Genomic DNA, 24,040 nt, shown 5'->3' on the forward strand with positions numbered 1-24,040 from the left:
GGTGTTCTGGCCAAGCTGCAGCCCACCGCTACAGTACAACCAAGACGGGGAAGATTCAAATATAAAGGAAATAGGATAAACATCCTTGGTCCCACACAATTACTCGAGGCAAGCAGAATTACTGAAGCTCTAGAGGAACGTGTGTCGCAAAGCGGAGAGGATGAAGGGAGGACTGAGTGTGAAAGATGTGGTGGTTTACAAGTGTTTATTTGTGTGGGAGGTGCAGCTCTGCTTCCTCCAGGCTTCTTTAGCTGTTAACCCCTCTTGTCTTTCATGTTCTCTCACTGTTGCAGCAGTACTAAATATTGCACAGATTTCCTCCACAAGACCTGAGCTTGCATTGCTTCTCTGGTCCTGTGATGATCTGCCTCCACAAAACTAAATGTGGATGAGAGGAAATGTCTTTTTTTTATTAATCATAACAGCTGTTTACTCCAGCTGATCACTGATTTCTGAGTGGTCACACAAATATGGCCTTTTATAGACTCACACATTACTGTCTTATGTAAAGCCATTTTCATGAAGAGAAATCCCTCTTCAGCACACTTCACCCTCCCATCTGAAGCCTTCACACTGACCACCTGTGCTCGCATTAAAGCTTTTGTCACCTATTTATGCCTCATCTAAAAAATCTCTCCAGCAAAGCTAACTCACCGGTTTATTTCAACACAGAGTTGCCTTTATGTTGCTATGAGAACCTGGAGTTAATTACTATGATTTACTGATGATTAGAGAGTTGAACAGAGATTTTGTCATTACATTATACCACTCACTGCCAGAACCCGACCGTGGTTTCCAGGGAAACTGTGAATGTGAAGCTTTTCAACAGACACAGCCACAGCCACAGCTGAAAGAGCGAGGATTGCCTAAGATAGATTCTTCTAGAGACAAACCTGTAGCCTCTGCAAGCACTATCAATCAACAGGGGAGATGTGCGGACAGATGTGGGTCTCCATCAGCGCTGAGATTTGCGATGTTTGACGTGCTGAGGTATGTCTTTGATTTCCTGCAGAATATTTGATCCTGTTTGTTTTCATAGTTAAAAATTGCACCACTGCTCTGGATTCCTGTGCATGCTTTTGGGTTTGATTTGTGATTGTGGACTAAAACAGATTTTAGATCTGAGCTCTGTGAGTGTATTCTTAGAGCAGAAAGAAATATGAATTATGATCAAGCAGTAAAATATTTTGAAAAATATGAAGCACAATGTTTGAGAATAGTAAATATCCCAGATTACAGGGGGATATGCTGCTAAAATGCATGTGTATAATTTCCAGCAGTAGTAGCAGTGATGTAACTAACATGGCAGCGTCTGGATACTTGACATCAGTATCGTATGACAGAATATTTTTATCACAAAAATAGACTGGTTTTATTCCTTGCTATTGCTGGAGCTCGTTGTTGTGGTTACTGAGTTACAAATTGCACAAACAGTGTGTCATCGCTGTGTTATGCCTTGCAGGTACTTGTACCACTTTAATACAGAGACAGAATGGGAAGTATTAAGGACGATATGAGGAGTCTCAGAGAGGACCACCAGCCTCGTGAGAAGACAGACGATGGAGAGCATCCAGGTGGCTCAGATGGCAGCGTCGTGCCCGAGGGACCTCAGATAAACACAAGTCAAGAATCAACAACTCAAGGGGACAACCAGCTAAAGCCACAAGTGAATGTCAGCCCTGCTGAGGAGGGAGGCAATAATCCAATATCCAAAGATCCAGCGCTCTCAGGAGGAGAAAGCAACAGTACTGACTCTATACAAATTAAAGACCATACAGAGGGTGATGCCATCCCTCCAACACAACAACCTGAAACAACAGCTATTCCCAACAATGTGACAATCTCTAATAAGGTCACGAATGATGGTGAAGGAGAAGCTGAAATTCAGAGGGGAGAGTCTCAGGATAAAAGCCCAGCTCAGGACAGAAAAAAAGAAGCAGAAACTGAGACTATCATGGTGCCTGTGCCGTCAACTCCGAACCCCTTCGCCCCATCTTCCCCTGACCCGCGTTCCCCAGCTCCTATGGGACAGCACCACATGCGCACACAGGTGAGCCTGGAGGTGGTCCAGTGTCGCTCTGCAGCCACCAGCCCCATGACTCCCCCTGAGGGCGGCCATTCCTTCTTCTTCCCAAGCTCTTTTGGAAGATCCGAAGGTGTGGGCACTGACACTAAAGATGCTGAGCTACAGGTGGGTCAGCAGGTGGAGTTCTGCTCGGTCGCTACCTCCCCCATGACCCCAAAGACGCCATCGACCACTGCTTTCCCAGAGCTTATCGGGAGGGAGACTGTACGGAAGGAGGAGAGAGTGAAGAAGAGCGGGGATCAGAGAGAGAGTGGCCAGCACGAGAGTTTCCCTGTGACAAAGAGTCTGGCAGAAGCTGAGTCAGAGATAAGTGCAGCTATGAAATTTGGTACATCAGAGGAACTCACTGAAGGCTCCAGCTCAAATGCATCTCCAGAGGGCTCTGTCAGCTGCCCAGCTGCTGGGATGATAGAGTCACAAGGAAGTAAGGGGGATAGTAACCAGCAATGTAAGCAGCAGAGGATGGGAAGTATGGATCAGGACATTACAATCCTGGTGACCCACTATAGCAACGGAGAGGAGGAAGATGAAGAGAAGACTGAGTTATCTCTTTATTCCATTGAGCCAGAGATGGTCAAGATAGATGAAGATGAGGAAAGTGTTGTTCCTGATCAGGCACAGGATACCTCAAACACAAACCCCCCACAAAACAAGACTGAAGAATCATCTGTTCCTGCTGGTGAGATAAAGTCTGAAAGTTCAGAGGTCAGAGAATACAGAGACGCATGTGAAGAGGTGAAAGATGTTTCCATGACGAAACCTCCTATCCCTGAATCTCCAGCTCCCTTCGGCTGCCACAACATCCGCACACAGGTGAGCCTGGAGGTGGTGCAGTGTCAGTCTGTGGCTACCAGCCCCATGACCCCTCCTGAGGGGGACCATGCCTTCTACTTTCCAAGCTCCTTTGGGAAATCTGGGGCTGTGGGTACAGACAGTAAAGACGCTGAGCTGCAAGTGGGTCAACAGGTGGAGTTTCGCTCTGTCGCTACAGCGCCCATGACCCCGAGGACACCCATCACTACAACTTTTCCTGAGATTAGGAAGGAAGCCAGTGTAGAAGAGAAGATAGTAGAGGAAGAGGAAGATGATACAAAGCTGGAGGCTGAGGAGGACAAAGAGGAAGCGCTTATGGAGGAGGAGAAAGTGAATGAAGAGAAAACAGTGGAGGCAGCTGAAGAGGACACAAAGGAGGCAGTGCACGGTAATGAGACAGACGAGGAGAAATGTGAGGAGCCGGTCCAGGAGGTGAGCTGGGACGAGAAAGGAATGACGTGGGAGGTGTACGGGGCGGTGGTGGAGGTGGCCGTGCTGGGCACAGCCATCCAGAAACACCTGGAAAAACAGGTGAAGAAGCAGAAGAGGCAGGCCTCCATGCCTCCCCCTCCTCCACTCAACCCCTCTGCCACACCCCTCACCTTAGAGTCCACCCAGGGGGGCTCGTGGTCGGGTAAAGGCCGGGCCGGGAAGAGAGGGGAGACGGATGGGAAGGTGAGCCGACGCAGAAGAAACCCCTTCCGTCTGCTGATGGAGAACATGCAGCAGCCACATTGCTGCTCCAGAGCTCATACCACCGAGTGACATGAGAATAAAGCAACAGCTGGCTGCAGGTAAAGGAGAGAAATAAACATCTGTGAAAGTCATATGAGATCTGACATGTGGCTGTGATGCTCACTGATTCACTTCTATGTGACAGGGTCTTGAAAGTGAGAGAAGTAAATCACCTCCTCACACAAGACAAAAAAGCACAAAAGCATTTAATATACAGTTTCTATGGTGAAGCACCTGTCACTGAGAAGCAGCCATAAGGTTGTTTGTTTGTTTTTTGTTCCTTTTTTCTTGGATTTTTGTTTTTCACAAATCTCCTGGGACTTCTCGCTGTACAGACCGACAGAGTAATGGACGGAAAAATGAGGGTTATATATCAGTGTCATTTTTAGCTCTTCTCCTTTAATATTTTTCACCCAGACCATTCAACTGTCCAATGAATCATTCTAGCTGTTGATGCTTCTTCTTTTTTAATGCACCTGAGACAATATGAAGCCATGGCAACCAGCTATCCTTCTGCTTGTAGCTTAACACTTAACAGCGTTGAGCAGGAGAGTGGACGGCAGTGACAGTTTCTGATTAGGATTTATGGCCTGGGTCATTTTGTTTTGAATGTATGGAAGTTTGAATTGATGGAAATGTTGCCTTGATGTGTGTGAAAGGCAAGTCCCTAAAATTAGTGCAGGCTTTTGTATGTCTTATATTCTGCTTTTAGATTTGGCACAATGACTTTTGACGTTTGTATTGTGAAAAGTATAAAAATGTACTAATGACGAGCACAATCATGATTATTTTAGAAAAGTAGTGACTCCTGTCATTACCGTTTTAATGTGTGTGTTTTAATGCCATGATAAGTGATTCAGTTGTAGTTTATGTGATGAAACTTACTTTAAATGTTTTTAATTCAGAGCTTGTTACAGTGTCAGTGATGTTGTTAGTGTTCAAACATTAACTCCATGAAAGTGGGCTAAAATCCACATTTTAAAGATAATTATTTTATTCATAGATTGCACTTGTAATACATTCATTTAGATGTCAGTGAACAGTGAAATAGTCTTTTCAATCTGCTGCTTGTAGGACGCCGCCACATCACACTGCATGAGTTTTTATTTCAGCAAGTATCTCAAACCCAAAGCAAACACTGACAAATGAAACATGCATTAGGTTAAGACTGACATGCTGTTATAAAAAGATTTCATTTGTATGTGACATTATGCAATATTCTCTTGTTTTTAATTTCTGTCTCGTAGCATCAGCTGCAACAAAAATTAGCATTGTGTGTTGGCATTTATAATTTATAATACAGTTTATTTAAAAGAAAACCAAGCACTTTTAAACCATTGCTTATTATATGAACAAAATAAAGTGGTTCATGTGCAACAAACAATTGTTTCCATAGATTTTCATTGTCTAGATGGTGTTTATATGAAGAAAGTTTGAACGGATAAAGTGTCAACATTTGCTCCTTGCTTCCTTACCGAGAGTTAGAAGACTGGATCAATAGCACTGTTCTCTGAACTGTAAAGGTGAAGCTACAGTTATATGAACTTAGCTTTAAAAAAAAAATGTTATGCAGATTAAAAAATCAAGTTTAACATTACTGAGTTTTGGACAGAACTAGGCTACCAAAGATAAGCTAATTGTATTGTAGCTGTGGTTTCATTTGCCATGAAAGTGGTATTAATTATCTTATCTAACTCTCAGCAAGAAAATGATAACATGTAAATGAAGATAAAGAAATACATTTAAAGAAAAAAAACCCCCACAAAACAACCAAAATAATAGCAAGATGTCGTTTTCATTCAAGGAACGTCTCCTATTTTGGTTTTCCTTTTTGTTTTTCCTCAAACTCAATGTCCCTTCAGATGCTTGCACAAAACTCATAGTGGAATTTCAGTAATATTTAATTATTCATCAGAGCAGAAGGTTATTTGAGAACAAGGCCTTCATGCATGATTATGTTTGATTTGTGATTTGGTCAGCCTGATGACAAAGAGGCAACATGTGTCCATCTGAGGCCTCAGCTCAGTCCCTCTCACTTCATTATTTCCGTTACAGGTCTGTGGTGCTGAATGCAGGGTTGTTATAACCCATCAGAGGGTTGTTTTTCTTCTGTCCCCGCTGGGCCAGAGCTGCACCCAGAGGCTCAATGTACTCTGGTGGCGCGTCATCGTCCTCCTCCTCCTGGATCCCCTGCTAATGAGGAGCAGACACATTTTAGTATAGTGAAAAGATTCTCTTTTTTTTCCTTTTTTCATTGGATGAATTTAAAATGGATACTCACCATGATAGGTTTTGTGTCCTTTCCACTCGGAGTCACTTCATCAGTGTAGTCAAGGGAGTTGAGGCTTTGATGAAAAAGAAAAAAGCATCAAAATAATCCTATGTAGAAATAAACAAATGTAGATGACACGGCACTGACAGAGGCTGAAAGCCAGCTCTCTGTCACAACATGATGTAATGCTCTCTGTGACCAAATGTTCAGGTTCAGGTGACTTTATTCATAGATTTGTTTGTCCACCTGGAAACCATCCCAGTTTATCAAGCAGCACTTCTAGGGAGTGGAGCATGAGTGTTTGTGTCACTGTGAGCCACCACCTTGTCAAACTGAGCAGAAATGACTGCTGTCACCGATGGTGGACAGAGGTCGTCTTTACCTGACTTTGTCCACATCTGAGTCCTCATCCAGGGCCGTTGTGTCGATGTTGAGGTTGAGAACAGGATTCGCTCTGTCACAGAGTAACGACATGCACCGAGTCAGAAAATAAGTCATACTTAAGTTTCTATTGCTCATCCATTGGCTTCAATTCTTTGTTTTGGCAGATGCTAATGTCTCCTCACCCCTCCATGGTGTACTTGTTGGTTCCAGGTACCACAGGACCACCTTTCTGGTTGTCAGACGTCACCATAGATGCAGAGTTCATGGCCTTAGCTGCCTTCAGCTTCCTCTTGTAGCTGTGGTATGAAGTGAGTTGATGAGTGCACAGACCCAGTACCTTAGTGTTTTTTAATATTGGCTGTTTGTCTTTACTGGAAAAGGACAATATGTTTTTGTCATGTCCTCTCCACTTACGTTCTGCGAGTGCACAGCAGAGAGGTGGTGAGGACAGCCAGCACGATGATGAGACCTCCCACCATCCCCAGCAGGATGTACTTTAGAGGATCTACGGCCGCTTCCACCACAGGAGCCTTCCCCTGAAACAGAGGTAGGCAATCTGTCTTAGTGTAATGTTGTCTGAAACTATCAATCATTCATTACACTACAATATAAGAAAAATAGAAACATTTCAATAATTATTTTTTATCTCCATTTATGAATGATCAACTTTTGTTAATATTTATTTCGAACATAAAGAGTTATGTGACATTTTGTACTTCTGCAATAATCTCCACTGTCACTAAATTCTGATTCTTTATAATTAATTGCAGCAACAAAGAAATATGGTTACTTGAGGCTAATAATTGGGAAAAGTATTTAACAGTCCATCATCAGTGGGTGTTGTTGAATTCTAACAACAGATGAGTTATTGCTCAAGATAAACCAAACAAAAAACAAAAAAAAACCTCCTAATGTGTACATATTATTTCAACAAATGTTTCTTATGGGTCATTGCTTTTTTGTCATTTTTTTGTAATTTACATGGATCAGTGAACAAAGACAAAAACAACAGGAAACTCCTGCACTGATGTGCTTCTTGTTCTTCTTTAGTTGAACTCATCTTTTTCAGGTACTCACTTTTCCAGAGATGAGCACATCTCACACAGCACAGTGAGAGATTATGCAGCAACGTCAGTGGAAGAGGATGTGATGTAAATTGACTCCAAATATTAACATGAGGAACGTAAATGCTACTGTAATTGAGAATTCAGTTTTAAACCTGTTCATACTTACAATGTACATGAGGCCAAGGTCTGCCAGTATGGGATAGTGCTCAGGATCAGAGACCATCTCTTCCACATCATCAGAGGTCAGAGCTGTCCCGTTGGAGTAGACAAAATATGCCACCATGACAGTGATATCTGTCGCCCTGAGAGAGGAATTCAAAGACATCAAACATAGGATAATAATATATTAATATAAAACACCATATAATAAGGCCAAATCAACAATTTAAGCTATTAAATGTAGAATTCACTATCAACTACTATCATCAAATAAATGTTGATAGATGTTTTCAATGGTAGTGTTTGTTCTCAGGCACACTTGCACCACCTAGTGGATAAAAACGCTAAGTGGAAAAGTGGAAAGCTAAGGATATTTAGTTTCAACCATCAATGATTTGTAATCTGTGAGAAATATTTTGATGCAAGCTGATTTCACCTGAACTTACCTTGATTCTTCAGCTGTGTCAGCCCTGATAGCAACAACCTCAACAGCAGCTTTGGTGGCAGACATTAATGACCTGGATATGTAGAGATCAGAGAAAACACTAAGAACTCAATGAGAAGAGATCCACCGAAAAATCCTGTCGACAGATGCAGAATTTACTGACACATGGTGCAGCCTGGAGAAATGTTTACCTGATGATTTTATCACGATTCTGTTCAACATCAGAGACACTTTGTGTAAATTGCAATTCCACTTTATACGACTCATCAACTGTGAAAATCTGCAATATAAGACCAACACGAGTGTCAACAAAGACTGCAGTTTTTACCCCCCCTCCCCACCACCTGGTGTTCACAAAAACACTAAGTGCAAGTCAGTTGGATGACTCCAGTCACTCACGTCCAGTACGGTGCTGCTGTAGAGGCCGCCCTTATCAGTGGCATTTACTGTCACCAAATACTTTCCTTTCAGTGACGTGTCGAGCCCTTCAGTAGTTCTGTGGAAAGTTGAAGAAATCATGAAGCCGTGGACAAACAAGCCAACAAAAGGTACAGACATAAATCTTTGTGGTCAGCTTTTGTCTCTTTGTGAGGTGTGGCATGTCATCACTGTTGTTTTCAGTCACTTAATGATGGTTAAAGATTTAAAATCATGTGTCTCTCCTGTGTCACTTGGTTGTTTAGTTTCTCTTTTGTTGATAAGTGTTCATATGATATCGATGTGACTTTGCACTCACTGTATAATCCCAACATAAATGTCGTTTTGCTGTGTGGTCACAGCCTCGAACAGCATCCTCATGTTACTTGTCTGATTGTTGTTGTCTTGAAATTGGACTTTTGTCACTTTAAATTCAATCTGCCGGTTTATTCCAGAGTCACGATCCGTTGCCTGAGAGAAGCATGAGACAAGAGCAGGTACGTTGGTCACACATCTTGTTACTGTTGTTGCTGAAATCATGTCAGTTTTCTTTTCTTTTCATACTCACTGTGACTCCTGCCACCGAGGTCCCTTTACTGGCACTTTCTGACACCACAACTAATGTACACAGACAATAGATCTGTATTAAACTCACAGGATAACAAACTTTGATTTTCAACCATGACAATGACATAGCAGTTCAATGTAACCCCAACGTTTTATAGTTGTAGTTTTTAAGTTCCAAGGATGCAAAAGTTGGTTGGTACTTATTCAGTATGTTTGTGCTGACAAGGACAATGAATATGCATCTGCACATGATCACATGACATTGTTCAAATGAACTGTGAAAAAGAGGCAGTTTATTTTAGACCTGGTGTTAGATGTTTTCAAGTTGTGACAGTGGGTCATGAGTACACAGCATTTAGTTTAAAATGTCACAGATAAGAGCCACACTCAGACATGCAGACACACACTCACCAAAAACAGCATCTGAGGGAATGAATTCTGGAATATTGTCGTTGATGTCTTCAATGTTGATCACCAATTTACCTGAAATTGTTGGGAGGAAAAACACAGTGAGCCCATATGTGTGACTTGTGAATATTTGATGGTCTTTTTCCATCTGAAAAACAAACCAGCTCTGACCTGTTGTAACACTGTTGTTCTCTCCCTTTTCTGTCTTTTCGTCCACAACCTGAGCCTCCACCACCGCCTGATTACATTGTTCATAGTCCAACGTTTCCTCTGTGTTGAGCCTGACTTCCCCTGATGGATCGAGGATAAACCAGTTGCAGGTTGTCAGGGAGCCGTTGCATCTGCACTTGATGGATTCCAGCTCATACACCAGCGAGTGGTTCCCATCTTTGTCCTGTGCTGTGAAACTCCCAATAGTCTCACTGATGCTTGTGTTCTCTTTCACTGTCACAGGCCCTGTTGGCTTGAACTCAGGCCTCTCGTCATTCACGTCCAGCACTTTCACCACCACCATCACTTCAGCTTTCTTCTGCCCCAGATCTGTTGCCTCTACCCGCAGTCTGAACTCTGTGCGGTTGCTCTCATAATCCAACTCAATGTCTGGATCTACAGTGATGTTTCCCCTGTAACCCACTTCATATGGAAAAGTGCGAATGATGAAGCTGCCGAAGCTGCCGTCAATGATGCTGAAAGAAATGCGGTTGAAGTCTGTCGTCTGGTCCAAATCCTCAGCGAAAACAGAACCCACAAATACACCTGATTTTAATGGAAAAATACAATTTAAAAAAACAGCCACACAGTTCTGAATACTGGACAGTCACTTTCAAGATGAAACACTGACCTTTTTCTCCCTCTTTAACAGAAAATGTGTAAGACGTGGGTTGAAACTGTGGCGTGTTGTCATTCATATCCTGCACCAAAAAGAAAGCACTGACTGTTATCATCCTCACCAGTAGTGGCAGCATTATTCCCAGTGCAGCATGTACTAGTGAAGTCTTACCTCCACATTGATAAGAACTGGGACCAGAGAGGACAAATGAGGAGTTCCCCCGTCAGTAGCAGTTACGTTGACTTCAATCCTCCCATTCAGCTCTGGATCGATATCCTCACGATCCAGCACACCACTGTTTTCCAACACACCGGTGTTTGGGTTGATGGTGAAGTTGCCACTGTACTGGCTTGGCAGGATTCCATACACAATTTGGCTGTTTGGTGTATCAGGCTCATCTGCATCAGTAGCCTGTCCAAGTGAGAAATAAAAGTAACAAACTAGAAAATTTTCTCTGGGAAATTTTTATAGGGCCGCGGGAGCTACTGCCGGGGTTGCCATCTCTGTCAACATGGGAGTCAAACCCACGACCTTATGGTCAAGACAGAGCTGATCAGACACATGATCATCTTTCTATAAGCACTGATATGGAGGAGCTGTAATCACATTAGATTTCCTGTGTGTGTGGTAGAGGATTGCACGTGCGCCTATGCGCTGGTCTCACATTTGGGCTTATTCTGACAAAACGGTAGCTCCTATCAGAAAAAGCAGCAGACCGTGGTTGTTGTAAGGACTTCCTGAATGATTTGATATGCTGTTGGTGTTTCTACAGTAAATGTTTTGGAAACACTTGCAAGTTATAAACAGGAGTAGCAGAAGGGACCCATTCATTCTCTATGAGAAGTTTTTTGTGACTTATGTCACGAAAAATTTGGATTCTAGCACACCAATCCAATTTGACATGGAAGAGGAAAAAGAAAAAGAAAAAATTCACAGTATAATAATAGTGCCTCGGTGCGTTTGCCCCGCGGCCCTAATTACTTTATATCATAAGAACACTGCAGTGCCATATGCATGAGGACACCTTATAGGAACACTACTTATCACTGATGAACACTGATGTTCACAGTAAAAATGTTCCAAACATTGGATGATCATTCATGCTGGTCGTCAGTTCTTCCAATCATTTCTTTATGCACCATGCTCAGGGGCATTGTCATGTTGAAACAGGAAATAGACCTCCTCTCATGTCAAAACTGCATTGCAGTTAAGAATAGTGCATGTAGAGGCGTCGTTTAGCACCCGCCCCGTGTGTTGAGGCTATAGTCCTCACTGCAGGCAGCCCCGGTTCAAGTCCCACGCCGAGCGGCCCTGTCCTGCGTGTCATTCCCCCCCTCTCTGCCTCCCGTTTCCTGTCTCTCTCTCTCTCAACTATCCTGTCTATTAAAGGCAAAAAAAAGAATAGTGCATGGAGAGGTGTCGTTTAGCTCAGTTGGTAGAGCAGGCGCCCCATATGACAGTCCTCACTGCAGCTGGCCTATATCAAATCCCGACTCAGGTGGCTCTTTGCTGCATGTCATTCCCCCTCTCTTTGTCTCCCATTTCCTGTCTCTCTCTCGACTATACTATATGATTAAAGGCGAAAAAGCCCAAAATAGCCCAGAATAATGCATGGAATAATTTGTTTCTTCATTTTTATAAACTCTCTCTCATGAGTTGACAGTGTTACAAGATTGCTGTGCATTTGCTAATGAATCAGAGATCCTGTTAAATACAGCACCAACACCTATGAGATGGAAATAATAAATGGTTTGACATTTACCTCTATCTTAACTCGACACTCTCCACCTTCTTCCACAAACACCAGGTAAGAGTCTCTGTTGAAGACTGGAGCCTGGTCATTGACGTCAGTCACTGTTATCTCTACCGCTGTGGAGCCGACTTTATTGTCTGTGTCTTTGGCCTGCAAAGTCACCGAATACAGAGATCTGACCTCCCGATCCAACAGAGTTTGGTTTTTCACATAGATTGCTCCCGTCCGTGGAACCACATCAAAGTATGGTAGTCTGGAAATACAGGACATTTTTATGACAGCACAAAACACACAGGGTCTGCATTCAAATAGGCAGAGTTACTCTGTTTGGTTTGAGTGTAGACGTACATGCTGTCTGGAAGAAGTTTGTAGGTGAGCTTGTCTTGATCCATCGTGTCAGGATCCTCCGCCTGGGGAAGAGAAACACAATGAGCCATTCAAAAGTACATGACATGTAGGCTTGAACGGTCTGAGTGAGAAACATGTCTGACTCACAGTTATCGTGCCCACTGTCGTCCCATCGGGAGAGTTTTCAGGCACCTGAAGCTTATATGTGTCCTTTTGGAACTTGGGGATGTTGTCATTGGCGTCCCTGATGTCAATAGTAACTGTAGCAGTGGAGCGGAAGGTGGGCTCCTCTTCATCTACAGCGATCACCTGAATTAATGAATTAAATTGATTATTTCAGTCACACAACACCAACATCAAAATCAACCATTTTGCATGAATAATTGAGCCAGCACATATTATACATAATTGCAACCATACATTTCACACACAAAAAAATCATACAGTGGCAGAAAAGGAAATAGGCTGAAGCCCAAGGCTTATATTTGCCTATCCTATACACTCCATAAAATTAGATTACCTATATCAACAGCACAAAATAATAAGACGAAAATAATAATTTCTGTCATTTATAATTATTCATTATTTTACATTTTAAGGCTTTCTTAAAACTCAACAAAGATCTACATAACTTCAAAAATCTGAAAATTTTAATGTACAAGATCTTAGTGTTTTAGTAGCTTCACAATAGCACACTTTGTTTATTATTCTAATTACTCTTTTTTGAAGTTTAATTATAGGGTCTATGTTTGTTTTATATACATTTCCCAGGATCTCAACACAGTATGTCAAATATGGGAATATAAGAGAATAATATAACATATGCAGACATTTCTTATTAAGAAGTCCCTTGTTTTATAAAGAATAGCAATAGATTTGGATAATTTTCCAAACTTATTAGACACTGTATAAATATAATTTATATTAAGTATAAATAACTTAGGTCCCAATACCGAGCCTTGTGGAACACCACAGGTTACTCTTCTGAAGTGTGATTTAGTCTTATTAATTTCAACATATTGAAACCTATTACTTAAATAACTTCCTACCCACTGTTGTGTGACGCCGTTCCAATTTCTGCAGAAGTAAGGAATGATCGATTGTGTCAAAAGCATTACATGAATCAATAAATACACCAACAGTGTGTTGCTTGTATAAAGCCGTAGCTATATTTTCTATGATATCCATCATTGATTACCCTGCAGCTGACCCGTGGGCACCGGAGGAGGTGCGATTGGCAGCAATGCCTAGCGGGGGCGATTCCATCTCCCTGTAATCACTACTGAAGTTCTGGTAACCCAGTGACTACTGTGAACAGAGCAGGTGGAGTCCAGGGAAGACTGGAGGACAGCCAGGAAAGACTGGATGACGGCAGGGAAAGACCGCACCGGGAGAGGGCGGCTAGTTACCCAACCCACTAGTACCTCAGAGGAGGGACACCCAACCATAACTACGAAGAATTCTAAGAGAATACAACCCGCAGGCCCTCCGAGAGGCGGGATGAAAAATGGGCCTAATAGGATGGACAACACGGTAACGACAGCAACGGAAACGAACAACGAGACGAACACCAGAACTCCATGAAATGAGGAGACCCTCCAGAAGTGTGCATGCGGATGGGAGAAAGTGACCACATTCAAGGGGTTGCGAATCCACCAGGGGAAGCGCAAGTGTGGGCAGAAGGGCCAACAGCAACCTTGCACTGCCCCGGCAGGTGAGACAAGAGGGACCAAAAGCCAGGTCGAAAACCACATAGCCGATGGACCCAGTGTTGCAGAAGGCAAAGACGGCACAGAGGAAGAAGGCCCACTGGTGGAGGACGAGCCCCCATGTGAGTGTGACAGTTGACGGTTCCTGTCACTATGCCTCCAATTGATCATGTGCCCTGGCTAATTGGCCAAGGGGATGTCCCTTTGGGTGACTGGTAAGTGCCGCGCATGAATCTTACCCGGGAGGTGTGGGTTCAATCCCCACCAGGGCCCTCTTCACCTTGCCACATGAGCACCAAGACCCAGTCACCACCAACTCACACAGAACAGAGCCAAGAATCCAACTAGAAAGAGTAAATTCAAATGGCCAAAGTCAAGTGAGGCATATGCATGGCATGGCATATGCTAGACACAGACCTGGTCAAGAAACTGGAGGAAACATTGCAAGGAGGTGTGGAAACCAAGCTCAATCAGGTTGGGGACATTCTGTACCAGGTCTGCAAGGACAGGTTTGGCGAGGAGACCTCCAACCAGAGGACTACACAATACAAAGAGAGAAGGGAAGGAGGGAAAAGGAGATTGACCATCTAGTGCGAAGGCGCCGGCAACTCCGTAAGAACTGGAGGAAGGCAACACAGGAAGAGAAAGAGGGCCTGAAAACCCTGTGGGAGGAGGTCAGACAAAGACTGTTCAGGCTCCACAGAGCTGAACGTATCCGCAAGCGTAGCAAATGGAAACAAAAAGAACGAGCCAGCTTCTTCAAAGACCCCTTTAAGCATGCCAGACAGCTGCTGGAGGAGAAGAAGAGTGGGAAGCTCGAAACCACCAACTGAAACAGCACGTCAGAGAGCAGTACAGTGATCCAGCAAAGAACGTCCCATTAGGAACACCAGGGTACGTGCCCCGGCCTGCACCTCCAGTTACTGAGTTCAACATCATGCCCCCGAAGCTCAGTCAAGTTAGGCAGGTCGTGAGGAAGGCAAGGTCCTCATCAGCATCAGGCCCCAATGGAGTCCCCTACAAGCTATATACGAACTGCCCTAAGGTGCTAGAGTTGCTGTGGTACCTTATGAGAGCTGCCTGGAAAAAGCAACGCATTCCATCCGAATGGCAAAGAGCTGTAGCGGTCTTCATTCCCAAGGAAGCAAACTCCAAAGACATCAGCCAGTTCAGGAACATCGCCCTGCTGAATGTGGAAGGAAAAATCTTTTTCTCCGTGCTGGCCAAAAGGATGACCACCTACCTGCTCGAAAACGGCTACATAGACACCAACTGCCAGAAAGCAGGAGTCCCAGGCTTCCCAGGGTGTGTCGAGCACTCCACAATGATCTGGGACCAGATCCAGAAGGCCAAAAAGGAGAAGACGGACCTCCACGTCATCTGGCTTGATCTATCAAATGCATATGGATCAGTCCCGCACCAGCTGATCAACTATGCCATGGAGTTCTTTCACATGCCCTCCTGCATCTAGAACATGGTTGCATCCTACTTCAACGACCTGCAGATGTGCTTTGCTCGCCAAGATTTCACCACCGGATGGCAACAGTTGGAGGTAAGTATCGCTATGGGCTGTGCCATCTCTCCCATAGACAGATAATTGGAGGGATCAGGCTCCCAGCTGGGAAGAGACTAGCCCCACTGAGGACGTACATGGACGACGTCACAAGCCTCCTTCAAACTGCAGCATGTACATCAAGACTGCAGAAAAGGATGGATGAGCTGATGTCGTGGGCTCGAATGAGGATTAAGCCCTCAAAATCACGGAGCCTGTCTCTCAGAAGAGGAGTCAGAAACGACAGCACCACCTTCATCGTAGGGGGAGTGTGTGTGGCAAGGTGAAGAGGGCCCGGGCGGGGATTGAACCCACACCTCCCGGGTAAGAGTCATGCGCGCTTGCCACTTGGCCAAAGGGACATCCCCTTGGCCATGTAGCCAGGGTACATGATCAATTGGGGGCATAGTGACAGGAACCTCAACTGTCACATGAGCAACCCATAAAAAGCCTTGGGAGGCAATACACGGCATAGCTTTCGGACAAACAGATTGGGAGAACCGTGTTGAAACAGCTCTCAGAAGGCCTGGCAGAGATTGACCAAAGACAACTCCCAGGTAAGTACAAAGTCTGGTGCTACCAGTTCACACTCTACAGGAGAGTGATGTGGCCGCTGAAAATGAGTGAGATCCCCTCATCCACCACAAGTAAGATGGATGGAAAGGCCAACTCATTCATCAGAAAGTGGTTGGGGCTGCCACGATGCCTCTCTGAAACGGGCCTGTTCGGAAGGAACACCCTCCAACTTCCGCTCCAATCCATCAGTTTGGGCTACAAGCAGGAAAAGACCAGGCTCGTTCTCGAGTTACAGTAAGAGAGTCTACCGACCAGGCTGTAAGGAATGCAAACATCAAGATTCCGACAGGCCAGAAGTGGAATGCCCAAACTGAGGTCGACAGAGCCATCAGTCGCCTGCAACACCAAGAGATTGTCGGCAGAGTCCAGGCAGGAAGGGCAGGCCTAGGGTGGGGAGAAGCATCATGGTTCTGGTCCAAGGCCAACCGTAAAGAGAGGAAGGAGATGGTGGTGGCGGAGGTGACGAGGATGGAGGAAGAGCGCTATAAGATCAAGGCTGTGTCACAGGGCCGACAAGGAAGCTGGACAACCTGGGAAGGAGTCATCAACCGAAACATCAGTTGGACAGACCTTTGGAAGATCCCGCAGGCAAGGCTCAGCTACCTCATTCGTGCAACATATGACACGCTTCCCTGTCCTCGGAACCTTCACCAGTGGTTTGGGAGTGAGGAATGCTGCACACTCTGCAACACCCCTAATGCAAACCTCCAGTACATCCTGTCAGGCTGTAAGATCGCACTCTCCCAGGGATGCTACAGGTGGCGCCATGACCAGGTCCTGAGGAAGCTAGCAGAGGTGTTGGAGGGCCGTCGACAGGGCAGCAGAGGGGTACCACCTGCAGAAAACCACAGCTTCATCGGCTTCATCACGGAAGGTGGGGGGAGAAGAGACACCAGGCCAAAAGAAACACCTAGGCCATTCTCCCCTAACCAGGAGTGGAACATGAGAGTCAACCTCGACAGGCAGCTCCGTTTCCCAGTCGAGATCACTGCTACATCGCTCCGCCCGGACATAGTGCTGTGGTCCTCTAAGGCAAAATCCCTACTCCTCATTGAGCTCACGATACCAGTAGAGGAGAGGATGGAGGCCGCCTACGAGCAAAAAAAGGCCAAGTACTCAGAGTTGGCTGCTGAGTGCCGGATGGCTGGCTGGAAGACCACCATCTATCCAGTGGAAGTTGGATGCCGAGGCTATGTGGGGCTGTCAACCAGACGCCTTCTGATGGATGCAGGAGTGACAGGAGGGAACCTGAAGAAATCAACCAAAGAGCTGGCAGAGGAGGCTGAGAAAGGAAGCTTTTGGCTCTGGTTAAGGAGGAAGGACAAGTGCTGGGGAAAGAACAACCAACCCCAACAACAGCTGCAGGGGGGAACACCCATCAGCTGCAGGGGGTGGCAGGGAGACGTCCCTGTCACCAGGAGACGTTCCAGGAGACGTTCCAGGATTAAAGGAGCGAATCATCGGTGATTGGAGGTTCCTGGCTGATGACCCAGCAGCTGACCCGTGTGCACCGGAGGAGGTGCAACCGGCAGCAATGCCTAGCAGGCAATTCCATCTCCCTGTAATCACTACTTGCTAAGGATGATGAACGAATGCTCCTAAACCCGTATTGATGGTCACTCAGTAGCTCATATTTCTCAATGAAGTTATCAAGTCTATTTACAAATAATTTTTCGAAAATATTAGAAAATTGAGGTAGTAAAGATACAGGTCTATAATTTGATACCATATGTTTGTCACCATTTTTATAGATTGGAATCACTTTGGCCATTTTCATTTTGTTGGAAAAATGCCTGTTGACAAAGATTTATTACATGTATAAGTAAATGGCTGAAGGACACAATCCATCACTTCTTTTACAGGTGACATATCAATGCTGTTTCCATCAAGAGATTTTTTGTTCTTAAAATTTCTAACCACATCACCTTCACAAACTCCACTAAGGAACATTGAATTATTATTGTCAGATACACCATTTAAATTTTTGTCATCATCTGTAGAAAAGTTAATCTGCACATGACACAAGAATGGCACAGATTGGTAAAGCACCTGGACAAATCATGAATTCAAGAAACGATACATGAGTAATACTATGACCACTGCTGTTTTTAACATTTCTTTGTACCTGTAAAACCATTTGCTGTTTTTCCTCAAAGTCCAGCATTTGCGGCTGCTTGACCAGAAGCTGAACGATGCTGTCTGATGTCGCAATTTGAGGATCCACAGAAAACACATCTTTGTCAGCTCCCTCCAGGGTTAGTCTAGTTCTGGGAAACTGTGACAATACAACAATAATTCAAGTTTAATTGTTATTGTCAGTGATGGTAACTTATGGATGGAAATCACACCTTTAAGCTGATAAAATGTCTTTTTTTTTTTTTACCTCATCACGATCTTTGACTGTCATGTTGATGAAAACAGACCCTAGCGAGTTCTCCTCGACCTCTCCTGTGAAGTGAGTATCTAGAACACACTTTCCAGTTTCTCCACACTTGTAAAACTTGGGTGAGTTGTCATTTTTGTCAGTAATGGTGATCTGTACAGTTGCCGTGGCACTGGCTTGTACCCCATTGATGTTTTGTTTAGACTCGGTGGCCTAAAATACAACAGAGCAGAATATTTTACTGCCTCAACATTTTACAAACTTGACTAGCATCGATCTTTTCTAATTCTCAGTAAGACAAAAAAAAAGTATATCCCAAATGTTGAACTATTCCTTTGAATATTGATACATAAGATAAAGGGACAGAAAATGTGAAATATAGAAGCAGAACTTTTGTCATGAGTGAACTGTACTATACTATCACAACATCATTTGTTAGTAATAGAGGAAAGAACAACTTTACCTTTACAGTCAGAGTAACAGTATCACCAACATCTTCTCTGTCAATTGGTGACGCCACAGTTATGACACCACTGTCTGGATTGACTGTGAACAGGCCGTCTTCTGTTGAAGCTGTTGAACAATGTGGAAAACACAGAAACATTTCTGACTTGCTCACTGACTATAAACAACAAACAAATCAACCAAAAATATTGAGGCTGACCTTCAATGCTATAGATGATCTTATCATTGATTCCTGTGTCTGGGTCTATGGCGGTCACTACAAACACAGAGGTTTCCTGGAAATGAAAAAATGTCAGATTTTCTGAAACCTGAGGTAGCTGATGGTCTCGTCACATTCAAAAGTCTGGCAACTGAACGCAGGGTTACTTCTAGATCTGTGTCATGCTACACTATGAATTTGCAGCAGCATTGTCATATTAAACAGGCAGAAAGATACATTAAAACCACTCAAGGACACGTCAGAATTAAAAGCACATGTCACACATAGAAATGTTAAAATGTGTAATGACTCATCTCCTCTTCATTTTACTCATCAAAAATGAATTTTTCAGCACATTTCCTGATGCGGCATCTTGAATAAAACTTACCACAGGAGAATTCTCCTCAACTCTGGCTTGATAGGGAGGATTGATGAACTGTGGGTCCAGGTCTGCGACATCCGCAACAGTAATGAAGGACAATGCGAAGCTTGTGAAGACATTAGATTCAGTTGAATGACACTTTCCTCCGCCGTCCTGTGATGAAACACACAGTTGTTATTCTAATCCATTTGTCTTAAACCAACTTGTCTTAAAATATTTTAGAATTAAAGACCCATAAAGTCAATATTGTTGAGTCATTATATGACCATCTAAGGATAATAGATGATGTCACATCACTCCAGAGATCCTCACATTAAACTTTTCATATTACAGTCAAGATAAAGATACATGTAATAAGCACTTTGTTCCTCATTCTGCTCTTACTGATGAACGTCAATTCATGACAACTAAATCATAAAGAAATTTGGGGAATGTGTCACTGCCAACGCTGATACTCTACATGTTCTAAATCACTGATGTAATTAATGTTAACATGACAAGTGATTTTAACTAGAACTTAGACAGAGATTGGCTAGCACTGAAAATATTTCTAATAATGTGTTTTATTGCTCAAGAGTCTATTCTAATATCTTATCAAATATGTCAGGGAATTTTATGCCAATTGTACAGTATATTAATTTATTTTCCTCTCTGCAATCAATCACAATGAAGGAATACCTAAACTGAGTTCTGAACCCATTTGGCCCTGGTGGAGATTTCTCTCCCACATAGCTGTTCCCCTCAGTCTTTATGCTAGGCTAAGATAATGGCCTAGTTAGTATCAGTGAGATATGACTAAGACAATGGCAGCAACCTTGGATCTTCTGATCTCGACCTATACTCCAGCAGGAAAGCAACTGAATTCCCCCTTAATGTGAAATTATGGCCTGGAAGACTCAATGAACCATGAGATTTTATTAAAAGGTATTTGCACAGATGTTTCAGAGATGCTTTGGCACTAGTTCCACTTTTCCTTAATAATGATGAGTATCACTAAGGACAAACACATCAAACCCCAACTAAACTAGAAGCATTTTTGGGGGCGGGACTAGATAAGCTTTTGCTTCTCCCGCTTTCCCTTTCGGTCATGTGTGACATGCCCGAAATGAACCAAATAAATAAATAAATAAATAATACTTACAGTTGCAGTGATATTAAGCCGATAGAAAGTGCTCAGTGATGTATAATTCAGACGTTTCTCCAATTTGACTTCACCAGTTGTACTGATGCTGAAAAAACTTGATCCACTACTTGGAATAACCTAGAAAACAGAGTGCAGTTGAAGCTTTCAACACATTAATGTAACATCAGAATATAATATCAATGACATGATTTATTGAGGAAGCTTACGTCTTCAATTCTGTACTGAATGGCACCAGCAGCTCCAGAGTCTGCATCTATGGCGTGCACCGTAAACAGAGATGTTCCTGCAGTGGCATTCTGATAAATTAGATGGGGATAAGAACAAAATAAAAAAGAACAAAATAATTAACACTAAAATGTCATGGTGGGGTGGAAAGCTGTTTTTTCTCTCACTGAAGCATGGTAAAAATCCTGCAGGGATGGAAAAAGTGGTTAAGGAAAAGGTAAAGAGAACGATTAACTTGTGTTTGACTTACTTCTCGGACAGTAGCATCATATGAAGACTGCTGAAATAGGGGTCTGTTGTCATTGGCATCCAATAATATGAGAGTTAAGGTGTCTGGTGTCTGAAAGACATTTTATGATGCAGTCTGTGAGAATAGTGATAGATTTGTATGAAATTGGTGACTAACACAGATTACATGTGACTTACACTATTGGGGCCATCAGAAACAACAACGTCAAGCATCATGACGACATCACTCTACAATGAAAAAATAAAAAAAACCAGGTAAAAAATGAACTCAATGAAACAAATTGACATATAATCAAAATGAAGTTATTGGTTTCTTCTGGCCTTCTACCCCACCATACCTCTCTGTCTAGGGGCTGACGGACTGTTACAACCCCAGTGTCTCTGTTAACACTGAAGAAAGCAGCATTGGGCCCAGAGATTGAATAAGTTAGTGGGTCATTTTCTGCATCTGTTGCATTTATCCGAAATGCAGTTCCTCCTGTGAAAACATCAGTGGAATGAATGCAATGAAAGATGTGCAGGCTGAAAATCACAGAAATGAAATGAAAACAGTCAGTTTTTCACACACATGCATACCTACGGGGATGTCTTCACACAATTGATAAAGACGTTTCAGGATTGCAGGACTGGTATTTGCTGTCAACACAGAATTGAAGTATTAGTTTGTGAAGTAAATACATAAAGACACAACTGCAGACAAATAAAAATAATGTAATATTCACCATTAGTTAAACCAACGAGGCACAACAGTAGAATAGTTCCTCTGATCCCCTCCATGCCTGCAAATAAAAAGAAAAATATCAGTATGCTAACGTGCAGCTGTCCAGTCAATTTAATGTATTTGTTTTAGTTTTGTAAGTATTTTGGGGGCTTTTACTTGATATAACAGTTGGAGAGTGAGGAGACAGATAGGGGGAATGATATGCAGGAAAGGGCCATTGGGGGAATTGAACCGGGGCTGCTGCAACGAGGACTGTGGCCTCTGTATATGGGGCACCTTCTCAACCCAGTGAACTATACAGCACCCCCAGTCGATTTAATGTTTACCATACAGTGTTCACCATCTTAGTTCAGCGTGTTAAAATGCTAATATATGGTTTCTGTGGGTTGAAAATTAACAGAATACTGCATTTATGACCACACCCAGATGAGTAACATCATGGCACGTGGTGAAAACACCTGCTATGACACGACAATACTAAGTGATGTGCTGTAACCTGCTGTAAGTTTCATTTCTGGAGAAAGCAGAGCTATCTGTGCTGGATATTCCTCTTTATTACTGTTAAAGTTAGAGGAACATTATTAGAGATGCATGGTTTAAGCTAACAAGTAATAGATCCAAATCAAGTTATGTGTTATATTTATGATTCAGTTTGAAATTTTTAAAGCATTTAAGGACATAGCTACAAGTCTTCATAAGACTTTTTTTTTTTAGGTTGAAGGATTTTGCCGGTAGTTCTACCTGGACTCATGTTAAGTTTGTGGTTTGCCCTGTGTTAGGTTTTGAATGTTAAGAGTAATTATAAACTTGATGAAACTCTGATTAAGAATAAATATAAATGATAAATATGAGAATAAAGAGTTTTTACGTTAAGATTTCTGAGGATGAGTCGTACTGCATCTGACAATCACATGTTGTTTTTTTACCACACTTGATCGACGAAACACAATGTCAGCACAGCACATTTTGTATGCCGAGAACAGTTTTGTTTTGTTTGTGATTTCATCTGAGCTAACGTTCACTTTAAAAAGCATTTATTATATAAAATGAAGAGTCAGACTTACCAGACGGCGTCCACAGGGAAGCTTCTCCTTTACTGATGTCTGGATGAGACCTTTGGTTCTTGTTGATTCAGTTGATTACCGTGACCCTCACAGTCATAAATATGAATGATTAACATGTATACAAACGTTTCACAGCACTCAGACTCCTCCTTTGTATTTGTGTCTTGAACAAAACCCAAAAGTGACCAGAAAACCTCCAGAAACCAGATCCACTTTGCAAAACACCCACCCCTTGAATGCCCTCACACATGGCTGAATTATGCTGTTTACGCATGGGTTGTAATGAGAGACAGGAGCAGCACTCTTCTCACACCATCATTGGCTGGCCGACCCTGTCATCAGCGATACATGGCAGTGTGCCATGCTGGGTCACCAGTGTCCATACCCGAACCCCAGAAGCATGTGAACCACTCTATTGTCCGATTGAGTCTTTTGTTGTCATGGCAACAACAACAACACTCCCACGGGTCAGGACAGAAACTGAGACTATCATGATGACTGCGCCATCAGCTCGAAACCCCTCTAATCCACCTTCCCATGAACCATGTTCCCCAGCTCCTGTGGGACAGCACCACATAATGCCATCATACGTGATTCAGTTGTAGTTTATGTGATGAAACTTACTTTAAATGTTTTGAATTCAGAGGTTGTTACAGTGTCAGTGATGTTGGTGTTCACACATTAACTCCATGAGCTAAAATCCTTTTAAAGATAATTATTTTATTCACAGATTGCACCTTTTACATTCATTTAGATGTCAGTAAACAGTGAAATAGTCTTTTCAATCTGCTGCTTGTTGGAGGCCGCTGCCACGTCACACTGCATGACTTTTTATTTCAGCAACAAGAATCTCAAACCCCAAGCAAACACTGAATCATGCATTAGGTTAAACATTAAGACTGCCATGCTGTTATAAAAAATGATTTCAGTGGAGCGTCATATTGCTCACTGAGTTGAGCAGGCGCCCCATACACAGAGGCTAGTCCTCGCTGCAGCCGGCCCCGGTTTGAATCCTAGTGTACCCTTTGCCGTGTGTCATTCCCCCTCCTCTGCCTCCCCATTTCCTGTCTAGATCTACTGTCCTATCA

The 24,040-nt window shown here is 43.2% G+C and overlaps 2 protein-coding genes across 2 annotated transcripts; one reads left to right on the forward strand and one right to left on the reverse strand.

Moving 5' to 3' along the window:
- Window positions 1-692: 692 nt before the first annotated feature.
- gprin1 (G protein regulated inducer of neurite outgrowth 1) lies at window positions 693-3,698 on the forward strand. Its single transcript, XM_085788313.1, has 2 exons — window positions 693-990; window positions 1,463-3,698. Exon 2 carries the CDS (start codon window positions 1,493-1,495, stop codon window positions 3,662-3,664), a length of 2,172 nt encoding a protein of 723 aa, XP_085644439.1. The 5' UTR covers window positions 693-990; window positions 1,463-1,492; the 3' UTR covers window positions 3,665-3,698.
- Window positions 3,699-4,606: 908 nt separating this feature from the next.
- Window positions 4,607-22,986, reverse strand: cdhr2 (cadherin related family member 2). Its single transcript, XM_085788329.1, has 31 exons — window positions 22,953-22,986; window positions 21,890-21,946; window positions 21,744-21,803; window positions 21,506-21,645; window positions 21,345-21,395; window positions 21,169-21,258; window positions 20,900-20,989; window positions 20,691-20,810; window positions 19,556-19,702; window positions 19,168-19,243; window positions 18,967-19,076; window positions 18,504-18,716; window positions 18,246-18,395; window positions 12,431-12,592; window positions 12,284-12,345; window positions 11,945-12,188; window positions 10,354-10,593; window positions 10,195-10,264; window positions 9,525-10,109; window positions 9,357-9,428; window positions 8,947-8,996; window positions 8,698-8,849; window positions 8,361-8,457; window positions 8,153-8,241; window positions 7,963-8,034; window positions 7,524-7,659; window positions 6,705-6,826; window positions 6,473-6,586; window positions 6,289-6,360; window positions 5,916-5,979; window positions 4,607-5,827 (listed from the first exon to the last, which is right to left on the reverse strand). The coding sequence occupies exons 2-31, from the start codon at window positions 21,942-21,944 to the stop codon at window positions 5,684-5,686; spliced, it is 3,849 nt and encodes a 1,282-aa protein (XP_085644455.1). The 5' UTR covers window positions 21,945-21,946; window positions 22,953-22,986; the 3' UTR covers window positions 4,607-5,683.
- Between the last annotated feature and the right edge of the window lie 1,054 nt (window positions 22,987-24,040).

Source organism: Trachurus japonicus, chromosome 10, assembly GCF_045865225.1.
Source record: "Trachurus japonicus isolate A0001 chromosome 10, Traja_1.0".
Lineage (NCBI taxonomy): Eukaryota > Metazoa > Chordata > Actinopteri > Carangiformes > Carangidae > Trachurus > Trachurus japonicus.